This window comes from Callospermophilus lateralis, chromosome 1 (genome assembly GCF_048772815.1).
Source record: "Callospermophilus lateralis isolate mCalLat2 chromosome 1, mCalLat2.hap1, whole genome shotgun sequence".
Taxonomy (NCBI): Eukaryota; Metazoa; Chordata; class Mammalia; order Rodentia; family Sciuridae; genus Callospermophilus; species Callospermophilus lateralis.
The window spans coordinates 54,290,980-54,310,356 of record NC_135305.1 but is presented as its reverse complement, the minus strand read 5'-3'; the positions used below and the strand labels follow the sequence as shown (position 1 = coordinate 54,310,356).

At 38.4% G+C, this 19,377-nt stretch overlaps 1 protein-coding gene and 2 long non-coding RNA genes across 3 annotated transcripts in view; 2 read left to right on the top strand and 1 right to left on the bottom strand.

Annotated features, from left to right (window-relative positions):
- Positions 1–3,591, bottom strand: part of LOC143381229 (uncharacterized) — a 69,254-nt gene extending 65,663 nt beyond the window's left edge. The window contains exon 1 of the long non-coding RNA XR_013088798.2: positions 3,254–3,591. This is a non-coding gene — a long non-coding RNA (uncharacterized LOC143381229). The remainder of the gene's footprint in view (positions 1–3,253) is intronic.
- On the top strand, positions 1,368–2,948 carry LOC143381226 (uncharacterized). Its single transcript, XR_013088794.1, has 2 exons — positions 1,368–1,858; positions 2,864–2,948. It is a non-coding gene; the product is annotated as an uncharacterized LOC143381226 (long non-coding RNA).
- An 8,341-nt stretch (positions 3,592–11,932) lies between the features above and the next one.
- The window catches only part of Prkar2b (protein kinase cAMP-dependent type II regulatory subunit beta), a 95,182-nt gene continuing 87,737 nt past the window's right edge, over positions 11,933–19,377 (top strand). Inside the window, exon 1 of the mRNA XM_076834596.2 lies at positions 11,933–12,448. Coding sequence (XP_076690711.1) covers positions 12,145–12,448 — 304 coding nt within the window. The 5' untranslated portion in view covers positions 11,933–12,144. The remainder of the gene's footprint in view (positions 12,449–19,377) is intronic.

The window sequence follows — 19,377 nt, the reverse complement described above, 5'->3', positions numbered from 1 at the left end:
AGACTTCCTGCAGAGTTTTAAATTATAATATGCATATGCATTGTATAGGCTTTGAGGTGTTTATATTGAGACATAAGTAGAATCAAGAACTCTAGTGCTAAAAACGATCTTAGAGACTTTCTGGTATCCAGTTCCTTCACTTTATAGGACTAGATGACCCCAGAGAAGCAAAGTGACCCAAACCTAGTAAAAGTGAGTTTGAAATTTGAACACAAGACCTCAGTATTCAGAACTCCTTTCATTTGATTTTATTGTAGTTTATGTTGTATGAGAACAAAATAATCATCCACCTACAACTTCCAATAAAGAGAAGGAGCTGCATTTAGGCTGGGCCACGATGCCATAAGTACAGTCTTCCATCCTTCCTCATGTTCAACCTTTCTAAAACTGAAAAGTATTGGGTAACTAGAAGGGGAAATAAATACTCAGAAACTGGTGTTTTGTTGTTGTGTTGTGTTGTGTTGTGGTTTGTTTTGTTTTGAGGTTTTGTTGTTGTTGTTGTTGTTGTTTTTTGTACTGTGGATTAAACCCAGGAGTGCTTCACTACTGAGCTACATCCCCAGATCTTTTTATTTTTTCTTCTGAGACAGGGTTTCACTAAGTTGCTTAGGGCCTTGCTAAATTGCTGAGGCTGGCCTTGAACTTGCCATCCACCTGCCTCAGCCTCCCAAGTCTCTGGGATTACAGGTATATGCCATTGCACCTGATCAGAACTAGTTATTTATGGAAAGCCAAATAGCAGACTTTTCTGGAAGCTTCAAACTGAAAACAGAGGGTTAATAAGAGTCCTTTTGCTCAGGAAACAGTTACTTAAATAAAAAGTAGGAAGTAGAAAGAAAGGAGAGGCAAGCAGGATACATGTGACAAAGAACATAACACAAGAGCACAGACATGATCTGGAATGTTTAAGGATTATTTGACTCCAATAGTGCAACCAGATTTCAGGGGGAAAATCCTTTCTAGTGAATAGAAATAAAAATTCATAATTAAGAATGTGTAACAAGTAGGTTGGGATATTTATATCTAGGTTTTGCTCTATTGACAATGAACTTGAACTATAAATAAAGAAACTCATTGAAAATGCTTATATATTTTTTTTAAAGAGCAAAGAATGGTATTTGATCAATACAATGGTAATGTTTTACATTTCCTCTTTTTTTATATCACCCAGAAAAAGCATTTTAAATGAAATACATTTATGAATTTTTATGAATAAAGCCTTGACAACTTAAAAGTAAAAAAGGAAAATTGTCAAGTATATTTTGTCAGGACTCATGCTGACCTGTGGCCTACTTCCTGTTGGAATCAGAGGCTCCTCCAATTATGCAATAAAGCCAGCTGGGAGGAACAGACAGGAGCCCTGCAAGCTGTGAAGAGGATAGATGTGTTTCAAGGGAGGCAGCCTATGGAGAATGGCTGCATTTTGCTAAACTGCTTTCTTGGCGGGGTGGGGTGGATCTGAGCCAAGGATCTGTTAAATGGTATCAGCTTTTCTCCCTATGGCAGCCCTGCCCATAACATTCTTGTGCTCTACTGAACAGCAAATGATGGACCCAAGACCAGCAATCAACAAAGAGGAAGCATTTCCAATTTATACTCTCTCAGCCTGTCCTATATTTCTTCATAATTATGGGATTTGCTTCCTATTTATTTATTTCATGCTCATCTCCCCAAACTCAATATAGGGATGGGAGCATTTTATCTCTATCCTAATCATCCCTTTTTGTAACCACAACTACTTGCCTGGGACCTTGCACAGAGTAGGTGCTATAAATAATGATGACTTCATGTGTGAATTCTTTCTTGGAGAACCACTGCAAGCTATTAAAGGAAATGCTCCATAATCTACATCTAACAGGTAAATTTCCACATTTTTGAACCCTGGAAAATTATTGCATTTAAAATATTTATTCTCATTCATTTGCTTAGTGCTACCCTCAGCATTAATATTTCTGATTCATTGGGATGTGCATCAGAAATAGGAAATCTAATCTAAATACATAAATTGGCACAGGAAGTAGCATCCTGGACATATAACTATTCTTATTGATGATAAACTCAGGTTTCAGCTCTCTACCCGGTAGCTTCCCATCCTCCCTGGATTACTTCATGCCAGAAAAGGCATGCTTCACAGAGCTCTTTAAGTGGCAGATTCTATTTAAATACGTAGATAAGCGTTGTCAGACTGTGTTGCTATTAAGAGTAAACTACTAGTGTAAATTAACATTGAGAGAAAAAACCTAATATTTTTGCTAGCATTCTGTTTCTTTCATCCCTCCTCATTTTGTTGGAGACCTTGTGAACTTACTGCCTGACTTACAAGAAATTAAAAAAAAAAAAAAAGGAATCAAGAACTAGCAACAGCTAGAAATGACATCTTAACATTAATTTTTATCACACATACAAATATACCCAAGCAGTGAATATATTTGATATTCTAAAATATTGCATGATCTTGCTTTGATATAGTCCTTGAGAAATCCTGGGAAATACTATTTATGTGGGTTTTTCTAAAGCTTCTGTCAATCCCTTTAAAATTAGACTTTGGTGAATAACACATTTCCTGAGAAAATGAAATATTTCATAGTTTTGTACCAACAGTACCTACAGGAAAGAACTCATCGAGATTCAACCTCAGGTGTCCTCCCTGAGTTATTGTAATTCCCTTCAGAGCTTCATTTTCCCAGTGACAGAGTAATGTCTTAGGAAAGGATGAGGTCACTAAGCTGCTCTGTAAATACATCTTTCCAATTGATACTGATTACATATAATCTGCTGATTCTGTTTCTGCTACCAAACAGTTGGGAAACCTTGGGGAAGTCATTATAAACCCCTCTTTGTTCTTTCTCTTTTTCTCATCTAGAAAATGAAGATGTCAAATGAAAGTGATGGCTTAAAATATCTAACAACAAAACCCTTTCTTCAAGTAAAATATTGATGAAACCTGAGGCGTGGAATAAAATACAACTCCAATCAACATAGCCTGAAAAACACTAATATAAACACTATGTTATATCCATTTGACTAGGATATATTATAATTTCCATTTATAGATTCATGGTTCATATTAACAATATACTCACTGGATGCTTGTAGTTATTAGACTCTGTAAGTCTCCTGCAATATTTTGTGAGTAAACCAGACCATGACTCATTTTTTTCATAAGATTATTTTCCAGAGACAGACTAAATAATTCCACAAAAATAAATAAATAAATAAATAGTTATAATATGCTTAGTGCAGTGGTACATACCTGTAATCTCAGCTACTTGGGAGGCTGAGGTAGGAGAATTGAAAGTTTAGGCCAGCCTGGGCAATCTGATGAGAACTCATGTCAAAAATAAAATAAAAATTGCAAGTACAAAAAGAAGTGGTTGCTTCTGGCAAGAAGATCAAAGAAGTTTTTATGAGGATGTGGCATGTGACAAGGACCTAGGATGTTTGATTGGGGAAGGTGAGGGTTTCCAGTGGGGTAAACATGGTAAGTAAAGGTTTGGAGGTGGGAAGTTTGAAGGCACTGTTCAGAGGAAAGCAAGGAAGTGATCCAGTGCGGTTGTGATATAAATGACATGATGGGATTTTGAATTAAAGCAGAGAAATTGGTTGTAATCAGATTATAAAAGTCCTCAGATTTCATCATTATAGGGTTTGTCTTTATTCTGCAGGAAATAAAAAGCTATTGGAGGTTTTATTGTTTTGATTTTTTTTAAAGCAGAAAGTGACATAAGCAAAAATGTTCCTAGAAAAGATAATGCATAACTAGAAATGGGAGAGACCGGAGACAGGAGGGTTTATTAGGAGCCAGCAGTCCTGGCAAGAAGTGACTAAGACACATTCTAGGACAGTGTGACAGACTGAATTCTGTCTGCTTCCACCCCCAAATTCCTATGTTGAAGCCCTAATCCCCAATGTAAGCGCATTTGGAAACAAGGCTGTGGGGAGGGGTTATGTTAAATGAGAACATAAGGGAAAGGTCTTAATCCAATAGAATTGGTGGCCTCAGGACAAGAGGAACAGACACCAGAGCTCTTTCTCCCTGTGCATATGCCAAGAAAAAGTTAAGTGAATATGAGCCAGGAAGAAAGCCTTTACCCAAACCCAACCATGCTGACACTCTGATCTTAGACTTTTTCCTTCAAAATGTTAAGAAAATAGATTTCTGTTGTTTAAGCCACTCAATCTGTGGTCCTTTGTTCTGTCAGCCCAAGCTAAGATGCACAGTGACATTAGGAAGGCAGGGATAGGAGAAATGTCAGCAAGACGCCATAGTGTTTGGATCAACAGGACTGGACAGCTTGTCCACTTAGGTATGTGAGAGACAAAAGTCAATGGTGGCTTTGAGAGTCTAGACCACAATCTAGATGATGTTATAACCAAATAACAGAGGGGAAAGAGCTTGATGTTTGTTTCTAATGCATTTTGTTGTTGAATTTGAGGTGTTAGAACTTAATTATAGTCCTCCAGATGAATGGAGTTGTGGGCTTTGTGGGTAAGAGAGAGGACTGAACTAAAAGTCTTGTGTATTTTGGAATCATCTGTCAAGGAATAACACCACAGTCTTCTCATGGATGAACAAACAATGTATAATGTATAGCAGATGGAAAGATCTAAATGTCCAGGTAAAAAAGGTACCTATTTGTATGAGTGCTCATGTAGCTTGGCTTATGCATGTTTTCACAAGCTCTAGAACTTAGGCACTAAAGGAGAATTGGAAAAGGCAGATCTGCCTTCAAAACAGTAAATAAAAGATAACTTAGACACTTTAAGTATCCCCTTCTATTCTGACACATGTGTAATTTGTTTCTGTGCAAGAGAAAGACCAAACAGAATTTAGTAGAGCCTGCAGTTCAGCAAACAAGAGATACCATGATCCTGAAGCAGGGTAAATGGCAAACTGTTCTTCAAATAAAGCACACATTTGCTCTAAGAAGACTGAAAGTAAAAAAGGGAACATTCTACTCCGTAGGGATACAGATTAGCAAGAGAATTCTACACCTGGGAATCTTGAGTTTTGACTTTCACAAGTGCAATGGAGGCTAAGTTGGAGAGGGAAAATAAGGAACAGAAAAAGAAACCACTGAAATAGAACAGGATATTATAAAACAAAGGAAAGCTTCATAAGCATTCAACTAAGTAAGACAATAAATAGGATAGAGAATACCTTGAAGACCTGGCATGTACAAAGTGGTTCTCTATTTTAAGAGCCTCTGATTTATCGAACTCAAAGAGCTTGAAGATGCAGGTTTGGAACTTCCCACTAAACATTTAGCCCACCCACTAAATATAGAAACTGAAAAAATCTCAGCTATATGATCCCCTAAACCCAGAAATAAAGGAAAGCATTACATGAAAGGTGGGGATCCTGGAAACCTGCCATAGAAATTCAGACTCTTTAATTTAGTCAAAGTTGTATATTTTTTCTATTTCTCAGAGGCACTTTGAATTATGTATGCTATTTCTCTTGCTACTTAATGTCATTTTTTCTAGATGATATATATGTTGTTATTCTTGATTCTCTGATTTTGTATTTCCATTGACTGTTATGGAAGAGAATTTAGTGTTCTTTTCCAAGTTCCCACAAATACGCACGGACACACATACACATACAGATATGGACCAACACAGGCACAACCCATATATACTCTTCCCTTTTTTCTTCCTAAAAAAGTCATACCATACTTTCTGGTTGCATCAGTACTCTTTTTCCCCTCTATTATTATGACTACATAGATACTGCTTATGGCTAAGCCATACAGTATCCTATGATTTTTTTTTCTTTTTTTTTAACCTGTTTTCCCTGGAGTGAACTGTTCTGTTTTCAATTGTCTAGTTTTCTCAGAAACTATCATTTGTCATTTATTCATTTCCCAAATGCTCTAACAGAGTTTTTCTCAGTATAATCAAGTACTTTAGATCATTCATTGCTTCCTTTCCTTTTTCCTTGGGGACTTCCTTTGATGTGTTTTTGATTTCCTGCTCCATTGAACTCAGATGATCTCTAGACTTGCTGAACCTCAGCTATACCATGGCTTCTTCACCATTATTCTAAGAATCATCTGCATATAAATGGTATTAAAGTCACTGAATTAGAGGAGATTACTAGGGAGTGAGTTTAGAGAAAGAAGATGTTTGGATGCTTCAGTGTTTAGAGTTTAGGAGGATAAGACATGCCACCAAAGGAGACTAAAAAGATGTGAACGAGGAGGTAGAGGGAGGCAGGAGTGTAGCCTCCACTTGGGCACTGTTAAAGAAAAAGACTACGTAGGTACTCAAAGCTTGAGATAAATGACAGGAGGACCTTCCTCAACACATCCATTGTTAAACAAGGAAATACAGCACTGGTGCAAGCAGATCTGACCACAACTGCATACCCAAAGTAGCCAAGACCCTCATTTAAATGCATTTACATACTAAAAGAAGCACCCAGGAAGGAGAAAAGCACAATGCTAGGCACATTTTGTGCAAACATTTTTGGCAGAGTCCAAAATGACCCAGGCACGATAATAACAACATAGCTTATGGATATGTTAATTTCTAGCTCCCAAACATATACAACCCAGGTGGTAGCCATCTTTGCTTGCTATTCTGCCTAGGGGTAAAGAAATGCAATAAATCATTCTTACTAATCCTCTTTTTGTCAGGAATTCTGATTTCTATTCTGCATAACTCACTAAGCCAGTGACAAGAGGAAAATAAGGAAAAAGTGGCAACTTGAAAGCTACAGGGAAAAAAATATTTCACTTGGGCTTCCTCAGCATGGCTGCTTACATCAGCAAGCCAGCAAGGAAAACCGCTTTCTTCTGTAGCTGCTTTCCCTGATTAAGTCAGGCCCTGGATAATCTCCTTTTTGATTAACTCCAAAACAACTGCTTTGGGACCTTAATTCATCTGCAAAATCCCTTTCTTTTGTCATATTCTATTAGTAGAAGAAAGTCTCAGTTACTACCACACTCAGGGAAAGGAATTAGACAGGGCTTGAATAGCAGTGGGTTGGAAGCAGATCACCCTGGATCTGCTTATCACAGAACAGCTCAGTTGCAGAACAAACAATGATGTAAGGTGAGAGAGGTGACACTAGCAGGCACAATTTCTCAAGAGGGTCAGGGGAAATGGGAAGCAGCATTTGCTTATACAGGGTAGATAGGGGTCTGAAAGTGAAGAGTGTTACCAGCACCTGATACATTTAGCCAATCCTCTCCCCTTCGCATCCCTTCAGAGGCACCCAGTGTCTTCAGATGCCATGCTTCTGCACTCTGTGAGACAGATGTGATCTTGCTTCTTGTTGGCTTCCTCTCACTGACCCCTCACCCAGGCTTAGGTTTCAGCATTCTCTGGTTTGCTAAACTTGTTCCAAAGCTTTAGCAGATAACTTTCATCAGCTGTTGTCTTTTTTCTTGATCTTTTAAAAAAAATAAACATTTCTTTAAAATTTTAAAAATTTTGATAAAATACACATAATATAAATTTTGCCATCTTATCTATTTTAAAGGGGATAATTCAGTAACATTTAAATATATTCACATTGTTGTGCAACCAATTCCAAAACTTTTTCATCTTACAAAACCGAAACTCTTTACCCATTAAGCAACAATTCTCCATTCCTCCATTGCCAGCCCTGGCAACCACCATCAACTTTCTGTTTCTATGACATTTGGCTCTTTTAAATGCCTCATAAAAGTGGAATCATACAGGATCGATCTTTTTGTAACTGACTTATTTCACTTGGCATAATGTCTTCAAACACATGTAAGAATTTCCTTCCTTTTAAGATTTAAAAATTTTTTAAAAGTATTTTAATTTTTATTGTGGCTTTCCTTTTTTTTTAACTTATGAATTCCCCCTATTCCTTTAGTTATTATTTTGGTGAGCTTTCAGGAAGTAGAGATTTTAAAAAGTGTGTATCCAATTTGGTCTTCAAAAAGAAATCCATATTCTATTTGCAAAATCTGGTGTTTAAGGAGATATTCTTTGATGCTTTTAAAAAAATGTCTTTAACTTTTAAAAACCCCTTAAAGGAGAATAGAATAAAGAATGAATTTACATTGTCTTCATTTAGCCAGAGGAAAGTTTATGCTTTGATGTCAAGCAAAATGTTACTTCTAGATGCTCCCTTTTCATCATGAGTATAAACTCCTCCATAGGAAATCTAGCACCACTTTGGTTCTCAAAGTGTTTTTTTTCAGACCCACAGTGTACACATCACCTGGGTATGTAATAGAAATCCCAATTTTGGGGTCCTACCTCACACTTACTGAATCTAGGGGTGGGGCTTAGCAACTATATTTTAACCAGTCTTCCAGGTGTTTCAGATGTTTGCCACAATCTGGGAACTACTTGTCTTCTGGAAGTACTTCTTTAAAAGCTAAATCTAGAGATTAAACATTTTAATCCAAATGTTTAGTCTAAATGTTTATAAGATTTTCAAGCTATGAAACTGACCATTCTTTAGCAGACATTTTGTTAGGTACATGTACCATTCTGGTCCCAAAGTTTGGGGCTTTTCTCTGCTGAAGAGGTAGATCTTGCTAAGTCTGTACTACCTAACTGATTTCTCATCCTACACTCCAATGGCCTCCCTGGACTACCTCAGTCAAAGCAAGGCAATCCTTAGGATAGTCAAGACCAGCTTTCTGGACTTACTCTCTTGAGAATATTAGAGACACCAAAACTGTAGTCAATGTTGAACTGTATATAAAATATAAAGCACATAAACTTACCGTGATGACTTCAGTGAGCCTTAGGCAAACACAGCCCCTGTATCCTGTCAACTGCTTTTTTTTTTTTGCCTTGAGTGAATATATATTTCTTGCACCAGAAAGACTTTATCAGAACACATCTTAACTTTTGATAAGGAACGCTGCATGATTGACAGGTTGTAGTTATTATTCTGCATTGTAAACTTGTCCAAACTGTTGGTTTGTTTTTGGTTTGGCAGCCACATACATGCAAATTGATATCTCTGTCCAATATGTTTAATTTCTCTGAGTGAAAACACATTTGTTAGAACTCTTATTTCAATGTTGAGCTCCGAGTTCTTTCAGAGTCTGATTCTCTGAGAAACTAACACAAATTGCTTTGTAAATCAACAAGCAAAGAATCAATACCAGGGATGTTCTTTTAAAGAAGTCAGGATAAACAGTACCACTAAGTCACCGTCACTGCACTCTAGGGTTCAAAAGAAAATATTTTGAAAATGAAAGCAAAGAAAATCATACAATATTACCAAAAGGTTATATGATAGTAAATAAAATCCAGAACATGATTTGAGAAGTGTTTGTTCTGGGAACAATACTAACATAATATGAACATCAGGATCAAACTTTACCTTTTCAGGTCATGGTTATTGATTTAAGAATTGATGCAAATAAAAATCTTTAGAGAAGTGTTTGTGAAGATATTTTCAATGTAACATAACATATCTTCTTTTTAATATTACACTATTGTAAATCTCCTGGAATGCCAGAGATCAATAGGTCTTCTAGTCCAATTATACATTTCATGCTTGGTTCATTTCTACACTCCTAAAGAAATGAGAGTCTCTGTGGCATTGTGGTTGATGACAGAGGGCCATCTACCACGTCTTATAAATCTACCAAAAGAAATTAAATGAATTTGGAAACAAGATGTAGAATGACACTTTAAAATATAGCTCTTGTTAATGTTTGGAAGATTAATGCCTTCTTTCTTGTGTCCTTCCTTGGGAAGAGGTATTAAACGTTGTGGCAGAGACTGATAATTGCCCCAACTCAGTTCTTAATCCTCAAATAAATGTTTTCTTGGCACCTAACAAGTCAAAATAAAAGTTACATTCCCAAACTTTCCCTATAATCATGTGTTTCTCTACTATTGTTGAGTAACTAATTACCCCCAAAACTAGAGGCTTAAAATAACCTTTTTTTAAAAATTTTCATGCAATCTATGGATCAGGCCTTTAATAGGGCATCCATCACAGTGTGATTTCCAGCATGTTCTGTTTTTCGAAGCAGTACACAACGCCATTTTGAGGAAGTAAGACTTTAGCTCATCATGGGAGAGTTGCAAGGTCACACTGTAGAAGAACATATGCAACTGGAGATATTGCTGCTGTCAACCTTGGGAAAATGCAATCTGTTACACTTACAGGTGTGGTCATGTTGATTAAATTCTGGCCAAGAGAATAGATGAGGACTTGGCGAGAAAGTGTTCTTAAAGGGGTATATGTTGAGGAGAAGGGGAGGTTCTCTTCTCTTTTTCACTTTTCTCTTAGCTGACATATGGACAAGGTAACTAGCACACAACCATTTTGGACCACAAGCCAAGGATTACAGAGCAATAGATCAAAGGAATCTGAGTCCCTGATGATCTTGGAGTAATCTACCAGCCTGAATGGCCTACATTTACATTACAGAGAAATAAGTCTCTCTTGTTTAGTTACGATATTTTCTGCCATAGGTGAACAAAGTAATCATAACTAATATAAATATCAACTAATATTGTATCCAAGAAGTCATTTGTGAGGATTATCATATTTTATAAAAGTTTACTTCTTCAAAGTGCTTCACTATTACAGTCTGAAGGACTTTAAAAACAACAGAACATCAATATTATGAGGTTGTTAGGAAACCAAACTAGAGAAATACATTCATTCATGGGATAAATACAAGATGCATCTTAAACACATGATTAATATCAAGATGCACTTTTAGAAAAGGGAGTAGTTATATTTCTGATTTCTAGTTTTTGAATTTCCTATGTCATGTATTTTCTCATTTGTGGGGATGAAAAGGAATCAGAATAACTAAGTGAATAAAATAAAACTAAAAAAAGAAAAAGGAGGGGCTGGGGATATAGCTCAGTTGGTAGAGTGCTTACCTCACACACACAAGGCCCTGAGTTCAATTCCCAGCACCACAAAATAATAATAATAATAATAGTTAAAAAAAGGAACAAGTGCGCTTGCACTTGAACTACTTTATTTACAATGATATGGTCACTGTAGAAAATTAAGTATGTGTGTATTTAAATAGTGTTTAATTGTCAAAAGACAATTTTCACTACTCCAAAAATGTAAACACTTGCAGAATTAGCCTCATTGCAGTCAAGGTGACTTTAAAGCACAAATTTGCAATTTTATTTCTCTTTATATTGAAATATTCAGGTTTTTTTTTAAGTTCTAATTGAAAATTACTCAAATCATAAGAAAGGTTTTAAAATAAACAATTAGAGACTAATCAGGCAAAACTTTTTTTTGATTTAGGACCATCTGCCCTGACATTGTACACAAATTGCACTGTCCTGTTTGAAGGGTATCAACTAACTTTGATAAGTGCCTCCCACTAAATAGTGCCTTTGTCTCAGTAACAGTGCATCCAAGGCACAATGGAAGAGCATCAGCAAGACAAACCGTAATACATAGGATGAATAGGGAAAGGTTGGATGAAATGTGAAATAAAAATGAAAATGTCACGAAGATGGGATAGGATTTCTTTGACCAAAAGAGAACCAGTACCACTACCTGACTTTAGACAAAAGACGTCACCATCCATCAGTGCAACTAGATTCTGAGAGGAAAATAAAATGTCACTACTGAGGTGGTGGCTGATTTCAGGACAAATCGCAAGGCACCAGCTCTGAGTGGGTTTCCCCTGGTGAATGACGTATGGGAATTCGAATCACTGGCCCACGGCTCCCAGACTTGCAGACAGGTGGACAGCGGGGCTGCTTCCCGGTGCCTCACGCCCCACTCCCTGTTAGAGCGCCAGCGCCTGTCAGCGTCCTCCGCCCTGCAGCGGTCTAAGCGGCGCGTGCACGGCGCTCGCCGGCGGGGGTTGCCATGGTTTCTGGGGGTCACGTGGGCGCGCCGCGGCGGGGCGGGGGCGGGGCGCCGGGCGGAGGAGAGGCGCGGCCGCGGTAGGAGCGGGAGGAGCTGGAGATGCTGCCAGCCCTCCCGGGGCCGCGCTCGCTCACCCTCCGCCGCCGCACGGAGCAGCCGCGCGCCGGGAGCCGCGGGCCGGGCCAGCCGGGCCGCCGGGGCCCAGTGCGCCGCGCTCGCTGCGGGTAGCGCCTCCTGCACCCTCGGCGCTCGCTTCGTGGCCGCGGGGCCCGAGATCGGATCGAGGAAAGGGGCGAGGGCGGAGCCCAGGTGCCCGCCCGCCCGGAGGCAGGATGAGTATCGAGATCCCGGCGGGGCTGACGGAGCTGCTGCAGGGCTTCACCGTGGAGGTGCTGAGGCACCAGCCCGCGGACCTGCTGGAGTTCGCGCTGCAGCACTTCACGCGCCTGCAGCAGGAGAACGAGCGCAAAGGCGCCGCACGCTTCGGCCATGAGGGCAGGACCTGGGGGGACGCGGGCGCAGCCGCCGGGGGCGGCACCCCCAGCAAGGGGGTCAACTTCGCCGAGGAGCCCATGCGCTCCGACTCCGAGAACGGCGAGGAGGAGGAGGAGGCCGCGGACGCAGGAGCGTTCAACGGTGAGGACCAGACACCTCCACGCCCCCGGGTCCCCTTGCTGCCCACTAGCATTCCCCGCCTTTGCTCTTGAATCATGCAGCTTCGCTCACCCACCTCACCCCGCGTTCTCCACCTTTCCTACCTTCCCATCTCGCCCACCCCCTCAGCATCCATTTCTGTCTCTCCCACTCGCCCACCTTCCTACTCTGCTCTCTTGTCATGCCCTCCCCGTCTTCCCCGCCTCTGGAAGTGCGAGAGCTGAAAGGTTATGGTTCCCTCTGCCCATCTGCCTGCTCTCTTCCTGGTCCGGTTTGGGGTGGGCATCCGTTGGGAGGACAACTTTCACTGTGGTTGGAGATATTTCGCTTGGAGGACACCATTGTGAATAAAGGAACCTGGCCCACTGGGCATCCTCTTTCAGCCCTTAAATTTACTATTGGGGTGTCCAAAGAGAAAAGGCAGAGAGAGTGTTCAATGTGATTGGCTTTGCTGTTGTCAGGACTGTAGATTCACTAAAAGGAGCATGGAATAGGACTCACTGGGGGTAATTCAAAATTTATGGTAATATCTGTGACATTCTTGGAAACAGTAATGTATTATTTTCCAATTTACCAGTACCGTCTTATGTTATTTTTGGACACACAACAAAGGATTCTTTTTAGCCTGTAACCCAAGGGGTCTTTGGAATGAGGAAATGGACTAATGGCTTGTTGTTTTAAAATAAAACACATATTGAATGATTTGATGCTTTTTTAAAAAATGAAAAGTGTGTGAAAAACACTGTAGGAAGTTCTGAAAGCTTGTTGGTTGTCTTTAGAATGAAAAGCCAGTGAGTAATTGTAAGGACTGTGCCAGACACTGAAGCTAGAAAGAATGAATGGGAAAGAAAAGGAATTTTCTCAAATAGCTGCTTTTGGCAAGTCCCACCCCTTCTGCTTACAACCCTCTTTGCCTAACACACGCAGACACACACGCACCTTCACAGCCTCCTGTATTTACACAATATGCCTAAATTCCATTTTTTATGGTATCCCAAGCTAAAATACTTGTGCAAATGTGCAAGTGTTTTCTCTTTGTGGTGTAAGGCAAACATACATGTAGCATTGCACCAGCTTTTATTTATTTATACTGCTGTGGTTTGTGCATCCACAGTGCATTTTGTATAATGAAAACATTTTCAAGTGTCATTTCATTTCCTCATGTCCCTTCCTAGGAAGATGTTTCTTTTCTTTGCAGAATTAATCACACATTTAAATGAGTTATAAAATTCATGCTTTTTTTTAAGCTTGTCTAAAACAATCACAGAAACCTGGAAATTAGTCCACTATGAAGATAAAAGGGAAGATTGTTACTTAAATTTTAAATTGTGGGCACTTTTTAGTGTTTCCCAGGATAGGGTAATCATAGTCTTAATTGTTCTTTTTGTGTGCACACACACAAAATTAATCAAATGCTTTTCTTATTAGAAGCAAAAGAAAGAGTACTATTTTATGTAGATGAAAAGGAGAAGCCAATAATGGATGCCATAGAAAAGACAGAGGCATCTAATATTTCTTTTATGCTCCCAACACATCTGTGCACATGCAGGCATACACACACAAAGAAAGGAAAGGACCTGTTTCCCAGATAAGAAGGAGCTAGGAACTAAGAGTCTTGAGCCTGTATTCCTATAGTATTGTTAATGTAACTAAAATATTTTGTTTGTCTAATGCTCTTGAAGTACTGTGCATTGATGATTCTATATTCTCCCTATAACAGTGGGTATTTGTGCACAGAAAAGATGTAATTTTCATTTTGTAATGTAAGAAACAAGCTGTTAACTTGTAAGCAGCAGGATATTTTATTTGGCTTTATATTTTCCAAGATACTTTTACTGTAAAATTATTCAGCTGGAGTTTTAGTAAATACTTGTTAACTGGTTGTGCTATTTATTCCCCTGCCTGACCCTCAAGGACTTTGAAAACTTTTGACTGCAACCAAGTATAGTTTGATCATTATGCTGTGGACATACATGTTTACATATATTCCTGAAGCTTTGGCAACATTTGTGATATTTTCTTTTCTAATCATTTTTTTTAAAGTAAATTGTTGGCTAAAATCACTTAATTGTAAACTACAAAATATCTGGTACACTTTTTTGTAAAGTTCCAAATAATGAATATTTTAGACTTTGCTCTGTCAAATCAATATCTCCCCCCACCCCCCTTAACAGCCTTTTAAACACACACTCCCTCTGGAGGTTGAGGTCTGCAGACCAATCTTGCCCACTGGGAGTTGGTGGGTACACTGTGGAGGGAGTCAAAATACTTCCACTAGAGAAAAAAAAAAAAAAACATGTCAGGACTGAACCTAAGCAACACAAAGTCATCAGTTTAATATCTGCATCCAGAAGAGTGCCAAAGAAAAACCATCAGAGACTGGGGCAATTTTCTTGGCGTAGTAAAGAAAAAATGTTGGGGAAAAAAGTCTTAATTTACTGACACAGCACAAGACCAGCTGGATCAATAAGTTTTGCATTTTCATGTGCATCTCAAGGAAGTTTGATTCAGAAATGAATATTACTTGGTACTATTCTTGGAGAGCTTTTGCAAATAAGTGAATAGGCTAGGGTGGGACATAGTTTTGGGGGTGTTTGTTTGTTTGTTTATTGATCACCAGACATCTGCAGGCATACTGAAACCTATAGTTCCTGACCATACTTTGAAAACCATTGAACATAGATGGTGATAATAATGCCTCCTTAATAATATTTATAAAGAATGCTGTTTGTTAACATATGCTGTGTACTAGGCACTATCTGAATGCTTTCGTTCATTCTCCTAGTTCCATGAGAAAGATGAGACACCAGTTAACTAGTGTTTCATAGGTAGCGTGCTGTAAAACCAGGATTGGGACACAGGTGACCCTGGTTTCATCCATGTGCTTTTGACTTGCCAGGCTTATCTACAAAGGGGGCTGGGGCTATCATAACCTGTGCTAGCCCCTTATATATCAAGCTCTTCTGGAGACTTTGAATGTATTTTGTCTTTTTGGCATTGGAAAATTAACTTGTCCAAGATGGTGTACAGAACCAGTAAGTAGCAGATACTTGTTCCATAACATCTGTCTTACCTTGAAGCCCAAGACATCAAGGAGTTCTTAAATGAAATTTGTTCCATGGGCTGACTCACAGGTCAAGTTTTCCTAGGTATTTTTCCAGTATTCATAATGGGTTTGCGTTGTTGGTTCACATCTTCTCTCACAAATCCCTTTAGTATAAGTGATGGTATTTATAACACGTTATGTTGAGATTAAAAGAAAAGTTGTTGACCATGAAACTGGTGCTCAATGACTAACATAAGGATCAAGCCTCTGACTTTGAACTCACAATTTAGAGGTAGAATCAGAAAGCCAGGCACCTACAGTTCACTGGAAAAATCTGGTCTAGTCCACAGTTCAATCAATGGTCTTTGAGGGTCCAGTGCTGTGGCTGTAGGTGGCGCCAAGCCAGCTAGTCAGGTAGGTAAAAGTAGGCTTTACTTCTTTCCTGCCTTTCCAAAGGAATCTTTTATCTTAACTATATTGCTTCTCTATTCCACTCCTGTTGTCTTCTAATTTTATCAGTTCATATTATTACTTTCTGGTTACTGTCATTCTAAAACCTAAAGGTCAACACATTGGCTTATGGTGATCCTCTTTAGGAAAACTCCTGATACTGTAAAGAAGCTTTCATGGAGACTGCTTGGCATCTTCTCTGCATTTTGCTTCCTTATCCTACAGGAAGCACATAAAGCTTGACATGGAAAGACCAGTGTCCTTAAGCCTAGACCTTATTAAAGCATTTATAGTAGTCCAAAGAGTTAAATCACAATTAATTTGAAGTAAAATCTGTGGTGATTAGTAGTTTCATATAGACTTTATTTAGTGAGATCTTGTGTGGTTCACCCATTTCCTCAATGAAAAATGCCAAAATTAAAAATGAAGTACATACATTGGGATTATTCCTATAAATTGACAAGTATTAAACAAAATAAACTACATAGGGGTACATGCAGAGCAGTCAGTCTGGGAAATAATGTGGAAGAACTGATTTTTCTGTCTTGTGTATATACAAATATTTGGAACCATACCTAATAAAACAAGCACATCAAAGATATTTAAGTTGAGATTTACCAGGCAGTAACCGTGACCTAACCTTTTTAACTCTAACCAATATTTTGCACAATCTGAAGGATCACTTCTAAAGTCTCTAGGGATTATAGAGACTTTAGAAGTGATCCTTCAGATTGTGCAAAATATTGGTAAGTTAGAGCTTGTGGTGGTGGGAGACTAAGAGAAAAAAGTTATTTATCATGAAAAAAAATCATTGAAGAAGAGCTGAGAATATTCATGTATCTAAGTTTCCTTAGGTGACTATGAGCAAATGTTCTTCATTTCTGTTAGATGCAGAATTAGGACCAAGTTTCACTGTAACTTGAATAAAAGTCAGAAATCTGTCTGAATGGTTTACATGGTTTCCCTGAAATTAGGTGGCAGAAGCAATAGTGACAATAGACTGATTGACTGCTCAAGAATTTGCTGTGAAAATGATCTTAACTGGCTCATTCTGTTAACTAACTATTGAGTTCGTGGTCTGGTAGTAGGAAATTGTAGACAGTAGGTGTAACTTCAAAAATTGTTGTTCAATTTATTAGGCTCACCTCCTTATGCCCTTTTAAGAATTTTCTCTTTATGGTCACTAGACGCTTTTATGAGACTAAGCAGCCAATTGTTAGCTCTTGCCTCCTGCAGCCTGTGGCAATCAACATCTGTCTGAGAAAAATTACTTTAGTATTATAGGTACCTTGTACCAACCAAAAGCTAAATATCTTTTTAATATGTTATGAACCTCTCAAATACACTTAATTAGGCTGAGAAATGTCCATGAACATTAGCTTTTTGGATAAACTATAAACATTTAGACATTAGTGTATGAATCACTGTGCTAAACACATTGGCATGTTATTGCATTAATATACCTACCTCATCAGGTGTGGTGGTGCACATCTGTGATCTCAGTGACTCAGGGGGCTGAGGCAGGACAATGACAAGTGATGCCTTAAGCCACTTAGCAAGACCCTGTCTCAAAAGGTCTAGGGATGTAGCTCAGTGACAAAGTGTCCCTGGGTTTGATCTCCAGTACCCATCCCACCACCACCACCCAAAAAAACAAACAACAACAACAAAAAAACCTACCTCAAGGTTGTCACAAGGATAAAAGGATTGCTATTTGTAAGACCATTTGGACAGTAGACATAGCAAGCATTGAATACATTCAAATAAATTGTTTAATTGGTACGAAACCTTGCAAAAGTTCAAACTTTTGTAGAATAGCAATTTCATAGTGTTTTATGGACATAAATCTAATATTTGTACTTTTTGGAGAGCTGAAGTAGGAAATGTTCTCAAGCAGGAGCTCCATTTAGAATTTAATGTGAAGTTCTGTTGCACAGTAATAAATTCCACATCCTTTCAACTTATAATTTGTAGCTAAGAGCTCCAGGATTTTGTATTTAATGACACTGTGTAGTCTTTGGCTATTAGAGATTTACGTGATAGTTTCAAATCCTCTTGAAATGGATTATATCATTCATGACAATGGCTGAAATATTGAAGCCATTCTTTTAGTTATGAGCATAACACAGTAGTATTAGAGAAGATTTAAAAAATATTTTGAGTTAGAGATGGTAATTTCTGAAGTAGAATAGTTAAGAACATTATTCATTTAAATAGCAGTATTAAGTGGATTTCTTTAGGGTTGAAATTGGGACATCAAAGAACTTGAAATCGTGTTCTGTTCTTAACCACCTATTACTTTGGGTTTTGAGAAGGAAAGTAAAAGAAGAAAAGCCAAAAGGAGCTGGGGGAGAGAGAAATCTAGAGAAGCCAGAGAAAGGGAGAAGGAAAATCACCTGAGACATGTGAAGACTTCCTTAAGTCACTCATACTTTGTCTGAAGAGAGCGCATACAATAAAATCACCTAGGCAAAAATGGAAGCATTAGATACTTTAATTTTTCTGCCTGTGTTAAAAAACCAAATTTATTTCATGCAAGACAGTAGTGGCTTTTCATTTGAGGTCGCACATAGTGATGTGCTTGCTGTGTCTTGGTAGAACAGAAGTAAATACTGAATGGTTATTTATTGTTATAAATCTCACTGCATGGATTCCAGTAAATTTCCAGCTGTCAAGGTTGTGTTCCTAGCTGTGTTAAAAAAAAAACAAGTATGTTTCTTTTTCACCTGTGCAAATACCAATAGGAGACCATTGAATCTGTCAATTAGGAGTTTGTTTATGACCCCTTAAGAGAGGCATTTATCAGAGTAGTAGCAATAAGAGAAGGCCTATGGTGGGGATTGTGGAATATTTTAGAGTGAGGAACTCAGTGAAGGAGATTGAAGTGGTTGACCACAGTGTCTGTGTTAGAAGTGTACAGAGTCACAGTACCAGAAGGGGGCCAGGACCTGGAGTGGCCAATTAGGAAAAGGAATATGTAGAAGTCACTCACATTTATTCACAGTACAAATGTTTATTGAATGTCAACCTCCTTTTTTATTTTTCTTTTTTTAAGAAAAAAATTATTAAGTTTGCTCTGTAGAATTAAGAAACAATTTCATAGAGTGTAGATGTGATCAGTTTGGTTTAAAAGATGAGGCAGGTAAGAGACAGAAAAGTTCCTTTCTTAAATTTAGTAGGTCTTGGTCTTATAAATTTTGTTTTGTTCATAGAACTGTCACTAACATTTTGTGTGCTGTTTACATTAGCTTACATATTATGAATTTTTCCTGCCTTCTATTCAGGTGCTAGGTATGGTTTGAACAGCTGGGCTCACGAAAAGTACTTTTGGATTTTGCCTTCAAAATTCCTGTTTTTTATTTTATTTTTCCCCCCCTACTCTTCCATTCTTTTTTCAGGACAGTGAAACTTTGAA